The sequence below is a fragment of the Oryza glaberrima genome, chromosome 7 (genome assembly GCF_000147395.1).
Source record: "Oryza glaberrima chromosome 7, OglaRS2, whole genome shotgun sequence".
Classification (NCBI taxonomy): domain Eukaryota; kingdom Viridiplantae; phylum Streptophyta; class Magnoliopsida; order Poales; family Poaceae; genus Oryza; species Oryza glaberrima.
In genome coordinates this window covers 6,727,813-6,745,541 of record NC_068332.1, presented here as the reverse complement: position 1 = coordinate 6,745,541, position 17,729 = coordinate 6,727,813, and the positions used below count along the sequence as shown (strand labels likewise).

Sequence of the window (17,729 nt, the reverse complement as noted above, 5' to 3'; positions counted from 1 at the left end):
TTTGAAGGCCATATCACTATCCTAAACGACTTCCTTTACGAGTACGGAGAGAGTACTTTACAATTTTATTAGAGTATGACATTGCGTATTAGAGTATGAAAATGCGTTCATTTTTTCTCCTGATTTCAATCTTCAACACAAACCCAGCTCCACGGTTCATCGCATCAGCGTTAATTTTTTTTTTATTTCGATCTTGTTTGTGACGGGGCAGAAGACGATATGGTCTACTATTTCTTTTGGGGGTTTGCAATATAGAGCGGAACACTTTTCAAAGGTCTCCACAATCTAAACAAGTTTGAAATCATGCACATAATACAGGTTTGAATCATGTCAAAAGTACCAACTTCAGATAGAACAATGATAAAAATGGCTCCAAAAATGCTTCAAACTAAGTTCTCCATTTGTATGGTACTCAGGACAACTGATGGTGCAAAAATTTCTTCCAAAAAAGGGTCTGGATAAATAACATTAGATTTTTGATCTAGAAGATATAATATCAGCTCTGGAAATGGGAGCATCTACCGCTTCCCACCACCACCACCGAGCTTTGGGCCTTTCCCAGGCTTGGGAGCATTGCCTTTCCCAGAAGCCTTCTGCGATTTTGCCACCTCTACCTTCTTCGCTTTCTTCTCGTCCTTTGTCTTCTTGATGCGCTCCTTGATCTCACTGTTATGGAAATAACATTGATAAGTGTATAATCCTAGCAGGGAAAAAGGTAGCATGCATAGACACAATAATGTGCCGATCATCACTAGATTTAGAGTTCATAAACAAAGAAAAGCTAAAATGATTTTAATAAATCTTTGCACAGCAATAATTTCTTACTACCAGGAAACGCAAGCTACACATTTCAATACTTGAAAACAAAGAGAGCCAATAGCCTGACACTGCTAGCATGGTAAGATGAGAAAGTGGTTGAAATGCATTGGCTTCTTCAAATCCATACATGAATGGTGTTAAAAAAATCCATAAACCAGAGATGGCATAGAATAGCATACCGAAGAGCGGCTTCCCTTGCTGCATCACGAACCTCTGGCTTCTCAGCTCTCTTCTTCTGGATGACTTCAAGGGTAGCACCAACTATAGACCGGGAGTACGGTTTCTTGGTGGTGCGGCGCCTCTTCTTGACTGCCTCGGCGTGAATATCCTGTAAAACATTGAATTACAAAAGTAAACATTTGAAGGACAATGCATTACATCACAAATTTAAATAAACAATAGATTAACTAAGATAGGTCACTGGTACCACAACATTCAGCATGACATAAAGTTAACAGTTCACAACAGCCAAAAAGAAGTTACATAACATCCTGAACCAAACAGCACTGTTCCAACAAGTTTGTCTCAGCACATTCACAGGCAACAGACCATCGGTACAAGAAACCTTCCAAGTGAAATATGGATGACAAGGAATTGTCACTCATACCTTCTTGTGCTGCTTTCTGTACATGGCTGTCCATGTAAGCTTGGCTGGCTTCAGACGGTTGTGGAAGTAGCGCTTGCACTTCGAGTTTGAAAACAGGAACACCTGATATAGTTTACGAAAGAAATTGATCAGAAATAGGTTAGCTTTTGTCCTACACATGTGTATCCATCTTGCCAAAGTACTCACCTGGGAGTCTGCACGGATGAATCTGATACCCTTCCCTGGGTAAATCTTGGCGCCGCTGAAACGGCACAGCTCTGTCCTGTACATCAGAATTCCCAAATTATGTAAAACTTTCTATTTGCAACATTCCAGCCTCGAAAATGCAGCACAGAATATAATGAAATTGAATTATGCAGGGTGCAAAATACATACTTGAGAACCATCTTCGCTGCCTCACCAAACCTTCAATGCCTCCTTACCTGCAAATTACAACGTCAGGAATCATCGCTAGAGCAGAATATAAATGCATTGCAATGTACAGACCACAAAGATCTCTCCTCTTCAGCCCAACACTACCAGACCCCAATATATAGCAATCTAAATTAACAAAATTCTAGCATTTCTCTATCCATCAAACGAGTACAAGAAATGACGCATAAAGCAAATGCGATTCCACTAAGTTGCCATTCCAAATCAGTGCCCAAAAACTAATCAAAGGAAATCTAAAACACATTTGCAGCATTCGGATGCACGGACAACGCCACCACCACAACTCCAATCCAGCTGAAACCCCCATTCCCCATCACAGCATCACTTCAACCACCAAAACAACAAGCCCCACATCTAATCAAACGCCTCGATCCAATCATACGCGTCGAGAACGCGAACAAACCTAGCCGCCGCGCCGCCATCACACAACAGCCCGCAAAACCTACCAAGAAACAAGCGCGGGACTCGAAACAGCGCATACGCTACATACACGAGACGGCGCAGCAACGCCATGGCAGCGAGCAGCGAGCAGCGAAGCAAATCCATGGGGGGAAGAGGAGCTCGACTCACCTGTGGGAGCAGCAAAACCCTAGCGCCTCCGCGTCCGCCTCCGCTGCGGCGCGCGTGGGAGGTGGTGCTCCCTTTTATAGTAGGGCAAGCGCGCGGCGGGATGGATCGGAGCCGTCCGATGCGGTGGGGGGACGGAATGGACGGGGTGGATGAGTTGGTGTGATGATAATGGGCCGGGCTGGTTTGTCGGGCCTTGGTCAAAGTGGGCCGTCGGCTTTTCTTCTGTACTCGGAATAAGTTCACTTCATGACCCTCAAAAGTGACCCGAATCTAATTCATGACCCTAAACCGCAAAACCGGATATCTTCACCCCCAAACTATTGAAACCGGTGTAATTTAACTCCCTTGGTGGTTTTGGATGGCGGTTTCGCTGACGTGGCAGTATTGACTCGGTCTTCTTTCCACGTGGCGTTGACGTGGCGCTTAGGTGGCATTAGAAAAAAAAATATGCATGGGACCCATTAGTCATTCACACACAAAATAAAAAATTGTGGGGCCCACTGACATGTGGGCCCCATGTGTCATCCTCTCTCTCCCTTTCTTCTTCCTCCCTTCTCTCTTTCTTTCTCTTTCTCTTCTCTCCCCTTTGGCTGGCCACGAGGGAGCACGGGCGACTGGAGCTGGAGCGGCGGTGGGCGGGGCCAGAGCAGCGGCAGCGGCGGCGGCGGCGGTAGCCTTGCCATCAGCCTTGCCAAGTGGAGAGAGGAGAGGAGAGGAGAGCAGGTGAGGGAGGAACGGAGGTGGTGGGTTACACGAGAGGCGGCGGCGGCACGTGAGGGCTGGAAGGGAGAGGGGAGAAGCGGAGCCGCTGAGCTCATGTTGTCGCCGCCGGTGCCTCCTCCCGCACTCGCGCTCGCTCGCACGCCGCCGGAGCCGCCGCTCGACCCGCTCGATGCCTCCGCCGTCGACGTCCCGCGCCCGCCGCCGCCGTCGACGTCCCGCGCCCGCCGCCGCCGTCGACGTCCTGCGCGATGCGAGGATGGATGCGAGGAGGTGGTGGAGGACGGCGACGAGGAGCTCTGATCCCGGCGATGTGGATGGATCCGAAGCCGTAGCCGGCCCGTAGACCACCGTCCCCCCGCTCGATCTCGTCGACGTCGGCGTTGCCATCCTCTCTCGCGTAGCTCTAGCTCGCCGGCCCACCCCCAATCCGGCCCACGCCCCACGCTGCCAGCTCCAGCCCACCGCCGCCGCCGCTCCAGCTAGCTCCCGACACCGCTGCCGCCGCCGCTTCAGCTCCCGCCGGCCGCGTCGCTTCAGACCCCGCCCACCGCCGCTCCCTCCCCGCAGACGCCCGAAGTGGAGAGGGAGAACAGAAAGAGAGAAGGGAGGAGGAGGGGAGGTTCGGGAGGAAGAAGAAAGGGAAGAGATGACAGGTGGGGCCCACATGTCAGTGGGCCCCAAAATCTTGTGTGTGTGAATGACAAATGGGTCCCACATATATGTTTTTAATTGAAATGCCACCTCAGCGCCACGTCAGCACACAGACTAGGTTAACACCGCCCACGTCAGCGCCACGTCAGCAAAACCGCCATCCAAAACCACCAAAAGAGTCAAATTGCACCGGTTTCAATAGTTTGGGGGTGAAGATATCCAGTTTTGCGGTGTAGGGTCATGGATTAGATTCGGGTCTCTTTTGAGGGTCATGAAGTGAACTTATTCCTCTGTACTCTGTGTCTTTGTGCGTTTCTTTTTCTGTTCTTTTAGGCTATTTTCTGTGCTTTATGCGTGTGTTTGTGTGTGTGTTTTAAAAGAAAATTTTGTGTGCTTTGTGTTGGAAATTTAAAACAGTTTCAGAAGAAAAGAGAAGAAATCGCTAGGACGTTGATATTTGTCTTAAGATGACCGAAAAATTGTTGTTGCACTCCATCCCAAATAAGTGTAGTTTTATAGTGGCCCTCTGTATATCTTTATATTTTACTTCAACTTTTCCATCTGATTGTAGCTATTGAACCAATAGTAATCTCTACTTACCTCCCCCCCCCCCTCCCCACAAACACAATCCCACCCTCTTATTTTCTTCATATTAGTGAAGGACGTAATCCTATATATTTATATAGTCCATCCCCACTCAGTGTAGTTAATGCTATTTCTCTCTTCTTTCATAAAACCACATCATTTCAATTATTTTTACTCTTTGGATGATACATCTATAGTACAAATAGTCATGTCTTTCCTCTCTCGTAAAACCACACAATCTCAATTATTTTTTATTCAAAATTCATAAGTATCAATTACATAAAATATGTTCATCTTGCATTATATTTGCAATCATGTGTTGATTATATAAAACATATGAAGTCATTTTATTTTGGTTTACAAAATATAATAGCTTATTTGTACATACGATACAACTTAATTTCCCGCAACAACGCGGCAGGGTATTCATCTAGTTATCTTCGTTATTACCTCCGTCTCATATAAATTGTAATTCTAGGTTATTTAACATATATTAAGGTTTGAGAATAAAGACTATAATTTCCTTATTAAATGGTGCATAGGTAAGAGCGGAAGGATAGTTGAGGGTAAAATATGAAGAAATTTAATGAGGAGTGATTAATGGGACCATTAGTACTCTATTGCGACAGTTATTTTGGGATAAATTTAAATCCTATAAATACAATTATTATGGACAGAAGTAGTATCTTTTAAGCTCTTGCTTAATACTATGTCTTTAACTCTAGCTATTTGAAATATGGTTGCGTTGATTTAGGGTGTGTTTAGTTCGTGAAAAGAAAATTTTTGGGTGTCACATCGAACATCTGACCGGATGTTGGAAGGAGTTTTTAGATACAAATGAAAAAACTAATTTCATAGATCGCCTGGAAACCGCAAGACGAATTTATTAAGCCTAATTAATTCATCATTAGCACATGTGGGTTATTGTAGCACTTATGGCTAATTATGCTCAAAAGATTCGTCTCGCGATTTCCATGCAAACTGTGCAATTATTTTTTTTATATCTATATTTAATACTCCATGCATGTGTCCAAAGATTCGATGTTATGTTTTTGGGTAAAATTTTTTTGGAAGCTTTAGTGTACTGACCGGCCGTTGTATGTGTTCTTGACAAGGAAAAGTATCAATTAGCACTTGTGTTAGTGACAGAGTGACAATGACAAGTTAACGTCAGCATCCATGGCATTGATATAGAACAGAGATTTTTATTTTTGTTAATTTTACTCTTTTAGTTTCTGACATGAAGCAAATTGTCCACTCGTGCCACGTTTCCACGCCATCGTTCTAGTGAAATTACATGAGCAATGCCGTTCACGTATAGTTGTCATCACAAATTCACGATTAATTAGGAACACTGATGCTGATGTGTATAACAAAATTAACCGCCTAACCAGCCATCTGCTTAACCAAAGAATGATTAATTAACCAAGTAGTCGCTCCCTTCTAGAATGACGACGTTTTAGAATGCAATGTATTTTGATCCCAAAATCTTAGATTAATAAATAAACAAATAAATGTCAAAAAAATAAATAAATATTTACTATGTGAAAGTGATACTAAGTAGATTTTTGGTACCAAAATAATTTCATTGTCATTATTTTTAATATGTTATTAGAAATAACAATGATTAAATATGTATATCAGAGACTACTTACATGTCCTAAACATCATAAGAACGAAAAATGTTAATTAATTGGTAGAATCGGTGGGCGCAAAGGCATGCTAATTGATTATACCATATATCTCCCCTGCACTTTACTCATCCATAAAATTAATGACATGTGTGCATGAGTGCATCGTTGTTTTTTTTTTCTTTCTTCTATTTTTCTAAAAGCACAGTAGAAATGCAAACGCTCACAGCGTGCGTATGCTTATACTTATGAATACACGTATGCACCTCTAATTCAATGAGTATCTTATAAAAACTGAACCGTACCGTTATATGTTAAGATTCATGAGATCACGACAGACACATCGTTGTCGAGTTATGTCATCTACCATTGAAAGAATAATTTTGGTGACTCGTGTTAAGCAACAAGTAACTTTGGGATGAACGCATTGCGTGCATGTATATACAGTCATTGAGTCTACCAATTTTTCCTTAAAAAAAAAGGAAATTTACGCACATATATAATTCGATCACGATTAACCGTGATAAAGCTAGCCCCTCAAGCTTTACTTTAGATGATAAAGCTAGCCCCTCATGTTTAGTTTAATTACCTGATGTCGGTTAACCTAACCGTCATCGACATGTCAACCATAGAAAAAAAAAAGGGAGAATTTGAATCACATCCAGAGGACAGACCTGTTGACAAAATGACAAATACTCCCTCCATTCCAAAATATATATAAGGCACAACCACCCTTAACCCAAAGACCAAAAAATAATTATTATCATCTTGTAGTTTGGATCATCCTAATAAATATAATGCATACATCCATAGATAGCATGAGAGTGGAGGATTTAAAAAAGTAATAATTTAATAAAGAAGATGTCATAGTTAATTAATTGCATGCTTGCATGTATGCCTTATATTATAGAATATCTCAGAAAAATGGTTGTGCCTTATATTATGGAATGGAGGGAGTAATCGCAAGTAATGCCTGCCGACTCACAGTAATATGAGGCTGAGAAGTTGATTGCAGACCATCTAGTGCAATCAATGGCGCTCGCTTTCGGTGATTGTTCCAAATTAATTACGGAGTAATTAGCACAACACGGCTCGCCGGCCTTGCCATCCCATTTAGACACATGGACAGAGTTGAAATGTGTTGAGAGCTAGGCTAGCTAGCTGATTTTTCGGTTATCAAATTGAGATATTCAATCTAGTCTCTGAATTGACTGATATCAAAGTTTAAAATCTTTAACTATAGATAAATTTTAAAATGTTTGTATTAGAAATATTGGTCTCAAAAGGTACTTCAAAAATCACATTTTTATTGAACAATAATCCTATATATATTATAATAAAAAATAGTGATCAGAGTTATTTTTTAGGCCGTGTCTTTATTTAAAACAATAAGTATTATTAATCCAGAAGGAGTGTATCTGATCGTATTCCAAACTGATTAAGACTATCGAATTAGTTACCATGGTATTGGTTAGAAAAAAGAACATGCATCGAAAAACTAAAAACCAAGATACCGCTATCACTTTTTGGGGAAAATGTGTAGGAGCGTCCATTTTCAGATTCAACTATAGGTTTTCATTACATACATGATTTTCACTACGTATTTTCTTCACTTGAGGTTCATACAACAGTGATAGTGGCAACAATAATGCTGGTCGAAAAACTGGTAAGCATATTCCCTGAGCGAGTTTGAATCGGCTTTTCCAGCGATCGTTTTCTGTAACATACTTTTTAAAACACTTTTTATATAGATTTTTCTCAAAAAAGATAAATTATTTTTTTTAATTTATAATAGTTCATTTTCAATTAATCGTATACTAATTGCTCATCTGTTTTGCATGCCTGGAAAAGTGTAACCATACTGCCCAATCGAATGAAGTCTTTAGCTTTGTTGTTTATTCTTTTATGCTCGACAGATTAAAAAAGCTACGCACCTACATATCATGTATTCATGTGTATACAGCAGATTACGAAGACGGCATGAGTTCAGTTCTCTTAATTTGCCGGATTAGCTGGTCGATAACCATGTCATTATCTTTGTCCCCAAGGAACTATTTGTTTACTAATGAGATTGATAGTTGAGCCATCTCAATTTAAAAATATAGTACTTATTAGACCTTTGGTAAGGAGTATATTAAGGGGATGAGATATTTTTCAATATAAATTAAGAGACAAGAAAAAGGTATATATAGCAAAAAAGTAATAAAATAATAACCAAATCATACATCTAGCCATTAATATCTGCTAGTACCGTAGAAGAACTCATATGAGGAGTAATCAATAGCATGTAAGAGCTCTCATATTAACTTGGAAATTTAGTCGTTGATTAGATGATCGTGTTATCATGATTATATGTCCGTGAGTATATTTCACAAAACTACATATATTTTGACTAAACTATCAAAAAACTATATATTTAAAAATATATATGTATCATAAAATTACAGATTTAGCACCAAATTTATCATAAAACTACAGGTTTAAAACATTGTATCACAAAATTACAGATCGATTTAGTGATGAAGTCATCAAACAACTATAGATTTTAGAGTTTATACGATGGCACTATCGAGGTTATAAAAGTTGTAGTTTTGTGATAAAACTGATCGATATTAAATATGTAGTTTTCTAATATGAAACCTTAAATCTATAGTTTTGTGATACATATCCTTAAATCTACAGGTTTGTGATAGATTGATCAAAGTCCCTATAGTTTAGTGAAATTTGCATGTATTTTCCATGTGCCACGTTTAAAAGCATATCTTCTACTCCCTCCGTCCCATAATATAAGGGATTTTGAGTTTTTACTTGCAACGTTTGACCACTCGTCTTATTCAATTTTTTTTTGAAATTATTGTTTATTTTATTTGTGACTTATTTTATTATCTACAGTACTTTAAGCACAACTTTTTGTTTTTTATATTTGCAAAAAAAATTTGAATAAGACGAACTCAAAATCCCTTATATTGTGGGACGGAGGGAGTATATGTTGTGAGAACTGAGACTCCAAAATAAATACATTGACTAAAACTCCAAATCAAGTACAACTCGATATTTGTTAATTACAAATTTCACAGTTATTTAGTCATGCCAAATCTCTTTAACCATTTTTAAACATAAAAAAAATAAAAAGCATAGCAACGCAGAAGTTAGCGAGTAGTATTTATAAACACGAATAAGAGTATGAATTGCTACAATACATATAATACATATAGTTACTTTGCAATTATTGTTTTAGCCGTTGTACTATGGTATACTAATTGTAAATGTAGGAGCTCTCATATTAACTAGAATGATTTAGCTGTTGCTTAGATAATTGTATTACATGACTGCAGATCTGTATTTTTCATGTTCCACATTAAAAACTCATCTATTGTGCATGTTGTGGTGATTGAGACTCCAAACCAGGTATAACTTAATGTTTGTTGATTACAAATTTCACAATTATTAAATCATGGAAAATCTCTTTTAATATCTTTGACATCGCTCAGTTATCATATTTAACTCCCAAGTCTTAAACAAACCAACATGTTATTACAAGAATGTCTAATGTAACATCACATTCCAAAGTTAACTAATGTTACCACAATATGGAAAGACAATTAAGGTTCAATGGGGAAGATTAGCTAATAACTATACTGCATCTTCCATCATCCTTCTAAATTCTAAGTAGCTGATCCTCCCATCTCTGTCCTCATCGAAGGTGTGGATCATCCTCATACAGTCCTCATACCTTTGCCCTTCTTTGAACCCTAGCCTCCTCATCACGCTCCACAGTTCCGAGGCACATATGAAGCCATCCTCATTGCGATCGAACACATAGAAGGCATCCTTAAGCTCACCCTCACTCGCCATCTTCCTATCCAATAGCTCATCCACGGTAGCATCCATAGGGATATCACACCCTTGGCACTCCATGGCGGCCTCCCCACTCCTTTGCCACCTGAGGCCTAACCTCGTTGTGACAGTCATTGCATCAAAGCATGACACCCCTCCTCCAAGCAACTGCGAAGAAGGAGGAGGGTCGTTGTCCACGACCATAGAGTTGATAACACTATCGTCATGTGCTAAGAACCTTGCAATTGCGCTAAATAACCTTCCAATCTTATTACTTACCGAAATCACATCTATGATCAATGGTCCCAGTACCAACATCATGAGGGATGACACCAGTGGAATTAGGATGTTGTGATCCATCATCATCACCCACTATATATGTTTGTGTGAAATGCAGCAAATTGAACAGCAATGAAATCCAGTGTACCTTATTGAAGTGCTTACTCAAAGGAACATCTCAACTTACATGCAAATAGCCTGTATATATAGCTGACATAGATCCTTCAAGATATCCATAAGGTGAGTCTTTGCATCATTTCGGAGAAATTCAGAGGAAGATGGATATGCTATTATTGCCTTATCTTTATTTTTTTTCTATCTGTGTAGATATTGGAGATGACTTCAGACTTAATAAAAGGTTATGGCTGCAAGCTGTCGATGAAACTTCCTGGAAATTACTCAAAACAGCTAGGACACAAATGGTTTTCGTAACTATCACCAAAAAGGACAAGGAGATATATAAATATTAATGCCAAACAATAAATGGCCACATCTTTTCTAGCCTTCTAGCTGATATCAACCTCCCCTCTCCCCCCCAGGTACCATTCGACAGAAACCCTTGCGAAATTTCGGAAGTAATCGCTTATTGATACTCCTTTCTGTTATAAAATAGGCTTAAAATCACCATCAGAAACCAAACGCGAAAAAAATTATAGGAAATTCAAACTAATGATAACACCGAGACACGATATTTTATAACGAAGTTCATCCGGGACACTGATAACAGGTGTTCCTCCCCGATCTAGGTTTCGATCAAAGTGACAACGACCCTCTACATGTTGCTGCTGGCAGCCGCTCCCTCTCGCTATGCTAAGTCGATATGCGGTTACAACAGGTGTGCCTCTCTATTTAAAAGAGATCTGAGAACATAATCTGACTCTTACTCTATTTATAGTATACAACTCCAAGTCCTAAACTGTAACAGACTACGTGCACATATTTGTCACAAATTAAACTCTAACACTTTCTATCACGACAACATGTTGTCTTAGACATGTATCAAGTTAAAAACATCAAAATGAATATTTTTTTGAAATATTTAAATTGGATAATTTCTTATGGGTAGATTTAACTCAAAAGCACTTTTATAATATTACATTAAATCATGTTTTTCAAATGTTTTAGAGAATAAATTAGCAATCAAAGTTGCATGTTGGAGACTTCTTCAATATATAGAACGACATGTGGCCCCATCGTTTCGCTTTCGTGGAATAAACCAAACGGCATGCTTGCAAACAAAAAGTAATTTGTGAATAAAACTTTTATATACGTGTTCTTAGCGTTCTAAAAGCAAATGCCGAAAAATAAACTTCGATGAAAAAACCACAAGATCAGTTCCAAATTTAAGGTTGAAAATTCAAATTTTGGCTGATAAGCTTAAGAGAAAAGATGAGGCCCCTTCTTATGACCAGCGCAAAGCAACACACCCGCCAATGGTGAACGTGACTCTGTGAGCGATGACAACTAGATTCTATACATATATACTACTATATTGAAACATGTCCGTGGAAATAACCCTTTTCTTTTCAATAGAAGTAACAATATCATGTTTGTCTATCCAAAACTGAAGTTGTAGCACACATATTATCTTATCATTGTTGATCCTTTCGCCATTAATAGAAGTTGTATATCCAACAATTTTCATTTTGATAATATAGGTCATGCCGTGCAAACAGACTGTTTTCGGTTCATTGTCACCAAATGGAACATTAGGAAGACCACTGAACTTATTTTCAGAATGAAGACAAGTTCAACGAATAGTGTTTCTTTGAATTTAGAATATGTGTCATCTAGTAAGACTAGTACACTTTATTCTGAATTTCTGATGCCTTGAACAAGAGCGCACACACCAGCTACATCGTGAAAAGCAATTAGAATGTGATACGGTCTTAGTTAATCTTCCAAGACTAGACACATGCAACTCTTAGTTACTGTTAAATAGGAAAAATGAAAAGGTATGCCATGGTTTATACAACCTTTTTTAGTTAAGAACTTCTTTTCAAGAAAATGACTAACGGCTCTCAGTCATTAACAACCCGGGTGGTTATAGACATTACAGAGAACCTCCACATGTCAACATTGTGCTTATTAAACATGCCAGCATACAAATTTTCCTTACAACTCCTTTTTGAGGATGAAATATATGTTAGCAATTTTTTATCATAATCACTCTCCAATGAAGTCCATTTCATTCAAACATACAATGCCACCCTTTTTTTTTTCCTAAAAAGTAGTGTGCAATACAACTTGGCAAAGCCCAATGCTTATATGGCTGTTGAGTGCACGTAAGGTTGATATATGCCAGCACTCATCGCACTGCCTCTTCGATGTGATCAATCCTTGCTAGGTTAACACTAATACCACTTTTCAATTTACTAGTCACAGTCCCCTGCATTACAAACAGGAGGGGATTTGATGAAGATGGTTGAATTTTTTCTCTTCTCCCATATTTTTCTCTCGGTTCGGTAGTTTTTTTGGTATACCAGTTTTTAAGAGCGGTTGTTTTATACATGAGATTAGGGTGATGACAACCACTATTAAAATTTAAAAATAGTATACCAGTGCAGCAACAACCATTTGCTTACCGTTTCAGATCTAATGTTACCGACAGTTTTGCTACTCTACACCTGTATGGTTTTTTGTCAATTTTTTATCCCTACACTAGTGTAAGAACTACAGGAAAGGAGAAGAAATCCCTTGCATAGTTGTAATGTTATTACTCGGAAATGGGCCGGCCATCGATCAGACTTGGTCCAAGTCTTTAGCCCAATTCCAACACCCATATGTGGTTGTCTCTTCCCAAGTTCCAAACGTCCAGATAGCCCACAGGATCTGGCAGGTTCAGACTTTGACAGTTGACAAAGTTCTGAGACATCATCAATCAATAACTCCTCAAACCTCACCGTTTTTCTCATGTTTTTGGTTTTTTTTTTGCCTACCTTGCTGATTTACACGTCCCTGTTTACTGTGGTCTGCTCCTCGGCTGAGTCTGTGAATTTTTGTGTTGCCGGTGCGCCGGTCATGTAATTAGTTAGGCTGGTTAATTGGGTAATTAGTTGCTGTGTTTGGGGTTTGGATGCCGGTCACTGTGATGCTTGTTCCCGGTTGGATGGCGCTTTGTATGGCGCGCGGCATGTGGCCATTTCTTGTTTTGATCCATTTGTTTCTTCTGTTATTTCAGTTTAGCCTCTCTGTCCTGTACTTTGTGCCTTCGTGCTTTTCTGTTTAGCCCCTTACGCTTTTTACAAATTGAATGTGAAGAAGACAAAATTCTGTTTTGGGGGTGTGTTTGTGGTTGGTAGTTATGCTGGGTATGTACATGTGCTTTTGCCCTTCCTTCTCTCTCTGTATGGTGTGGCCTGTTGACTTTTTTGGGTCTTTCTTGTTCTCTTTGGATTGGTGTTGTCTCCCCGTCGCTGGTGGCTTGCTCGTACGAGCTTTTCCGTCCTGTTGCTCGTGCCGGTGGCCGTTGCTGCTTGTCGTCTTCTGTTCCTGAATCGGTCGAGGTTAGTCCATCTTGCGGATGTGCTGTTTTCATTCTTTGTTGTTGTACTTTGGGGGTGGGGGTGTGTTGTTCCCCTCCCGGTAGTCTCTTCTTCCCCTTTGTTGTTCCTGATTCTCTGTTGGAGGTGACTCGATTTGGTGGATTTGGGGAGAGCTGTTGCTCCCCCGGTTCAGTTACTTTTTCCTCTGTTGTGACTGCTTCTTTCGGTTTCTTCTTCAATGTGTTCCTTTCCAGTGTGTTCGCTGACCGGAGGAGGAGCCGACGATGATGGGTGGGATTTGCGCGCTGGTGGTCGGGGATGCCGAGGAGGATGAGACGGAGCTCTGCGCGATCTGCGTCCACGTCATGGTGCCCGGACGGCCAGTGCGCGTCCTCCCCGGATGTACCCGCGCCTTCCACCATGACTGTGTCCACCGGTGGCGAACCATCTCGCCGCGCTGCCTCGTCTACAATGCGTGGGTGACGCAGCGGTCGCAGGGACCTAACCGTCGCCGTCGCCCGCCCAGCCTGATCTGAGTTCTTGGCATGTCGGCGTTCCTACTTTCCTTATAATGGCTCAGCTCTTGGCTCTTGGTGAGGTAGAACTGTCGTAGTCGGTTTCTAGGCTCTGCACAGTGCTCCTTGCCGATTTCTTGTTTTTTTTTTTTCTGGCGATTCTTCTTGGATTGCATGTATTTGGTGGTAGCAAGCAGTATGGTATGCAGGTTTTAGCCCTTTTCTCAATTTTTTGCTGTTTACTTTTTCCCTACATGTATTTTGTGCTTGCAAATTTTCCCAATGCGTCTTGCTTACCCTTTCCATGTGTTGGGTCTTGTAAAAAATTTCCCTTTTCATGAGGCCCCTGTGTAGGAGAAATTGCCCTCTTTGCTGTTGTGTGCGATATTTTATTTTATTTTTTAAACATTGTTCCAGTGTTACAGTTTTACATAGTTAGTAAAAAGGGTACCGTTGTTCGGAAGGGGTAAAAATAACTATGGGTCAACACACATATGGTCATATTTATGGGACCTGCCCAATTCCCGTTTGTAAGCGCCCCCCCCTTTGGGTGATGTAGGTTGCTGTGATGGCCGGTAACTTTTCAAGTGTATTTGTCAAGTGGTCTTAATTTGTTATTAGTGCAACCGTATGTATTTATGCGGTTGTCATTACCCTGCCTTTTTTGTTGATTGAGCTGATGTTTCTTGTCGACCTTGCTGTCCGGTTGTCCTGCCTGTGGGCTGATTCGTTGCTGCGTGCGTTGTCTTCTTTGAAGGCAGGGTATTTACTGGGGGTGATTCATGTGCGTGTCGACCTCCTGTGGTATTTACTGTCCTCACAGGTTGTGCTGGCGAGTTAATTCACTGTTTATTGGTGTAGGTGTCGGCTTGCATGTCTATTGTTTGTTGTATGCGTGTCCATGCCCTTGCTTGCTGTCCCTTCTTGCCCCTCCCCTTTATATGGTTACTCCGTGCATCAGTGCTTGCTCTTCTGTTTTCCTTTCTACGACCGGTTCGTTATTTGTTTCTTCTTTGTTCTTTTTTTTTCCCTCCCGACGCTTGCTCTGTTCTTTCATTTATATTGTGTTAATGTTGTACTGATCGTACGCCTCCTTGTTTCTGTAAAATTATGATATCCATGTTCTTACTTGTGAAATCTTATTAGGCACTGGGTTTACTTACTTAGTCGTATTGGTTTATGCCGTCTGTATCATCTGCTAGAGCTCGTCGTGCCGCAATCCTTCGTGGTAGGAGTTCTTCCTCACGGCCAGCATGTGAATCAACACGATCAACAGGTAATTGCCTTTTCCTTCGTTACTATATTCATTTTTACTCCCCTTTTGCCCGAAATGTAAACGTCACTTCTCTAGATTTGAATTTGTCTTTGTCCTTTGCTTTTGGAAAGTTTGATTACCTTACCTTTTTTTTAGCTACCTCGTTCAATTCTGGCCCTTCGTACCAGTCTTTGGTCATTCGGAGGAAAAGGAAATTGGCAATCTTGCGTCGCCGGTTGTTTGCTTCACCAGGTTGGTTCTTTAGCCGTGTTTAGTTGCAAAATTTTTCTTTAAACTTCCAACTTTTCCATCACATCAAAACTTTCCTACACACACAAACTTCCAACTTTTCCGTCACATCGTTCCAATTTCAAACAAACTTCTAATTTTGGCGTGAACTAAACACACCCTAAGGGTCTAGGCAATGAATTGCTTAAGACCCCTGTACTGTAGCTCTGTTTATCCGTACACAGTACTGCACATGAATAGATGATTGCCTCTGTTTTTTTTTTGGTCGAATGCTCAGGAGGCCAGTAATACAATATGCTTTTAGATTTTTTTCTGGAAAATATTCTCATTGTTTGCGATAAGTCTTATAAGCTGACAAATAAATGAAGCAATCAAAATTGATATTAGGGTAAGTTCTTATACTTCTATAAAGATTAAGGCCAGAAAATAGAGAGGGATCTTAGATTTTGTCACAGATGATATGATACTTCACCCTGTGTGACATTTTCAATTGAGGAGTTGTAAAGAATATCTGCAACAATAATTTGGAAGTGAATCATGACAAGTATTCTTCATATAATTTACTAGCATGATTCTATTTCTTTTTGCAAGAGATCAATGCTGCTATTAAATCCAGTCAAGAGTGTATCATTACCTTTCTAACATTAATATTGCCCTTGGATCATAAGGCCACACCATGAATGCCTGCACTTTTGGTCTTTGAAAATATATTTGTATTGTTTTGAGGGTGAAGCTAGCTATGGAGCAACATGCACAGATTAGAAAAAATGTAAAAGTGCTTGGGAAGACATGTTGAATACTGAGCATGCAGATGCAGGTAATCGAAAGAAAAGTTGAAATGGATATATTATGCTTCCTAAGGTATTAAGAAAACATCTGTTTTGTTCTAACCCATGTATGCCCTATGTCAGTGACATTCTGAAAGAGCATTTGGCTATATACGATTCAAAAAAAAAAAGATGCTACCGAATTTTTTTGGTGCAAACATGCTTACATGCTTGAAGAGCGAACCATTTGCATCTTGCAGCTGCGCTGAAGTGGTTTGAACATGTTTGCAGACAAAATTGTGGTTTGTAATGAGCTCTTCCCACTTGTAATCCTTTATGGTGGAGAAGAATGCCAATCAGAGCATCCACCTAAATGAACACCCATTTGAAAGTGTTTGTCCTTTTTGTTAATAAAAATTATAGCCCAATTCACTTTTTTATCGTTCATCTTTGTTGGTGTATTGTCTTCTATTAAGCCACTTAATGACAATGGATTCGCAAGGACGACTTATACTTCATTGTACTCTGTTTATTAAACAAATGTAGACCATATTTATCAAAATATGTATCTACTATCTAACCATTTTATGTAGAACTATTTGCCATCGCGCGCGGCGTGGCGCCGCGCTCTCCTTTCTAGTAAAAGATCAAGGACCATTTCTTTCTTTCCTCCAACGACTTCAACAATAGAATATGTTCTGGCTTCTACACCACATAAGAAGAGCAGGTATAATAGCAGAGGTATAAAGAGGTATAATAGCAGGCTGTAAGTCAGCTGTAAACATATTTTAAAGAGATAAATAAGGAGAGAGAAGAGTAGCGGGCTACAGATTTATAGCCAGCTATAGCACGGACTTCAAAACGTAGTGTGTGTATGACAGATGGGACCAGATATTAATAGTATAGTATATAACTATTGTATGAATAAGCTTTTAGATTGGCTATAAATGAATTGGAGCTAGTAGTTGGCTACACTATTTGAACTTGCTCTGAGTTTCTGGCAAGACGGTCAATCTGGGAAGAGGAAAAGAACTGCAGCTTACCTACAAAACATGCCTTTCTCTGAAGAATCATAGCTTCCTGAACTTTCTCTGAAAGCAATTGCTCTTTTCATTTCATCACTCTTTGCAAATTAGTAATTGCTCGGTGCAGGAGGAATTACCATATGCCAGCCTGACAGAAAGGGCCTTTATGACCAGGACATCTAAAGAAATCAATCCTGCAATGGTTCAGCTGCTGCATACAACTGATTCACCTGACGAAGAGATAGATATCAGGTATCCTTTGCTGCAAAACAAACGATATACTACTAGTATAAGGCCGA

General features: G+C 40.0%; 3 protein-coding genes across 8 annotated transcripts; 1 reads left to right on the top strand and 2 right to left on the bottom strand.

Moving 5' to 3' along the window:
- Positions 1–367: 367 nt before the first annotated feature.
- On the bottom strand, positions 368–2,507 carry LOC127778406 (60S ribosomal protein L24-like). Its single transcript, XM_052305001.1, has 6 exons — positions 2,429–2,507; positions 1,802–1,848; positions 1,613–1,688; positions 1,427–1,528; positions 999–1,147; positions 368–666 (listed from the first exon to the last, which is right to left on the bottom strand). Exons 2-6 carry the CDS (start codon positions 1,810–1,812, stop codon positions 519–521), a joined length of 486 nt encoding a protein of 161 aa, XP_052160961.1. The 5' UTR covers positions 1,813–1,848; positions 2,429–2,507; the 3' UTR covers positions 368–518.
- Positions 2,508–9,513: 7,006 nt separating this feature from the next.
- Positions 9,514–10,317, bottom strand: LOC127780521 (calmodulin-like protein 5). Its single transcript, XM_052307441.1, has 2 exons — positions 10,135–10,317; positions 9,514–10,023 (listed from the first exon to the last, which is right to left on the bottom strand). The coding sequence occupies exons 1-2, from the start codon at positions 10,219–10,221 to the stop codon at positions 9,652–9,654; spliced, it is 459 nt and encodes a 152-aa protein (XP_052163401.1). The 5' UTR covers positions 10,222–10,317; the 3' UTR covers positions 9,514–9,651.
- Positions 10,318–13,526: 3,209 nt separating this feature from the next.
- Positions 13,527–16,852, top strand: LOC127780639 (uncharacterized). 6 transcript variants are annotated; one of them, XM_052307573.1, is made up of 5 exons: positions 13,527–13,640; positions 13,874–15,127; positions 15,281–15,410; positions 15,546–15,641; positions 16,372–16,852. In XM_052307573.1, exons 2-5 carry the CDS (start codon positions 15,036–15,038, stop codon positions 16,432–16,434), a joined length of 381 nt encoding a protein of 126 aa, XP_052163533.1. In that variant the 5' UTR covers positions 13,527–13,640; positions 13,874–15,035; the 3' UTR covers positions 16,435–16,852. The 6 variants fall into 6 exon arrangements, 1 of the variants encoding a protein (XP_052163533.1); XR_008018803.1 differs by having other exon boundaries at positions 13,874–14,217; positions 15,337–15,410; positions 15,546–16,852; XR_008018804.1 differs by having other exon boundaries at positions 13,874–14,217; positions 15,546–16,852.
- The last annotated feature ends 877 nt before the right edge of the window (positions 16,853–17,729 follow it).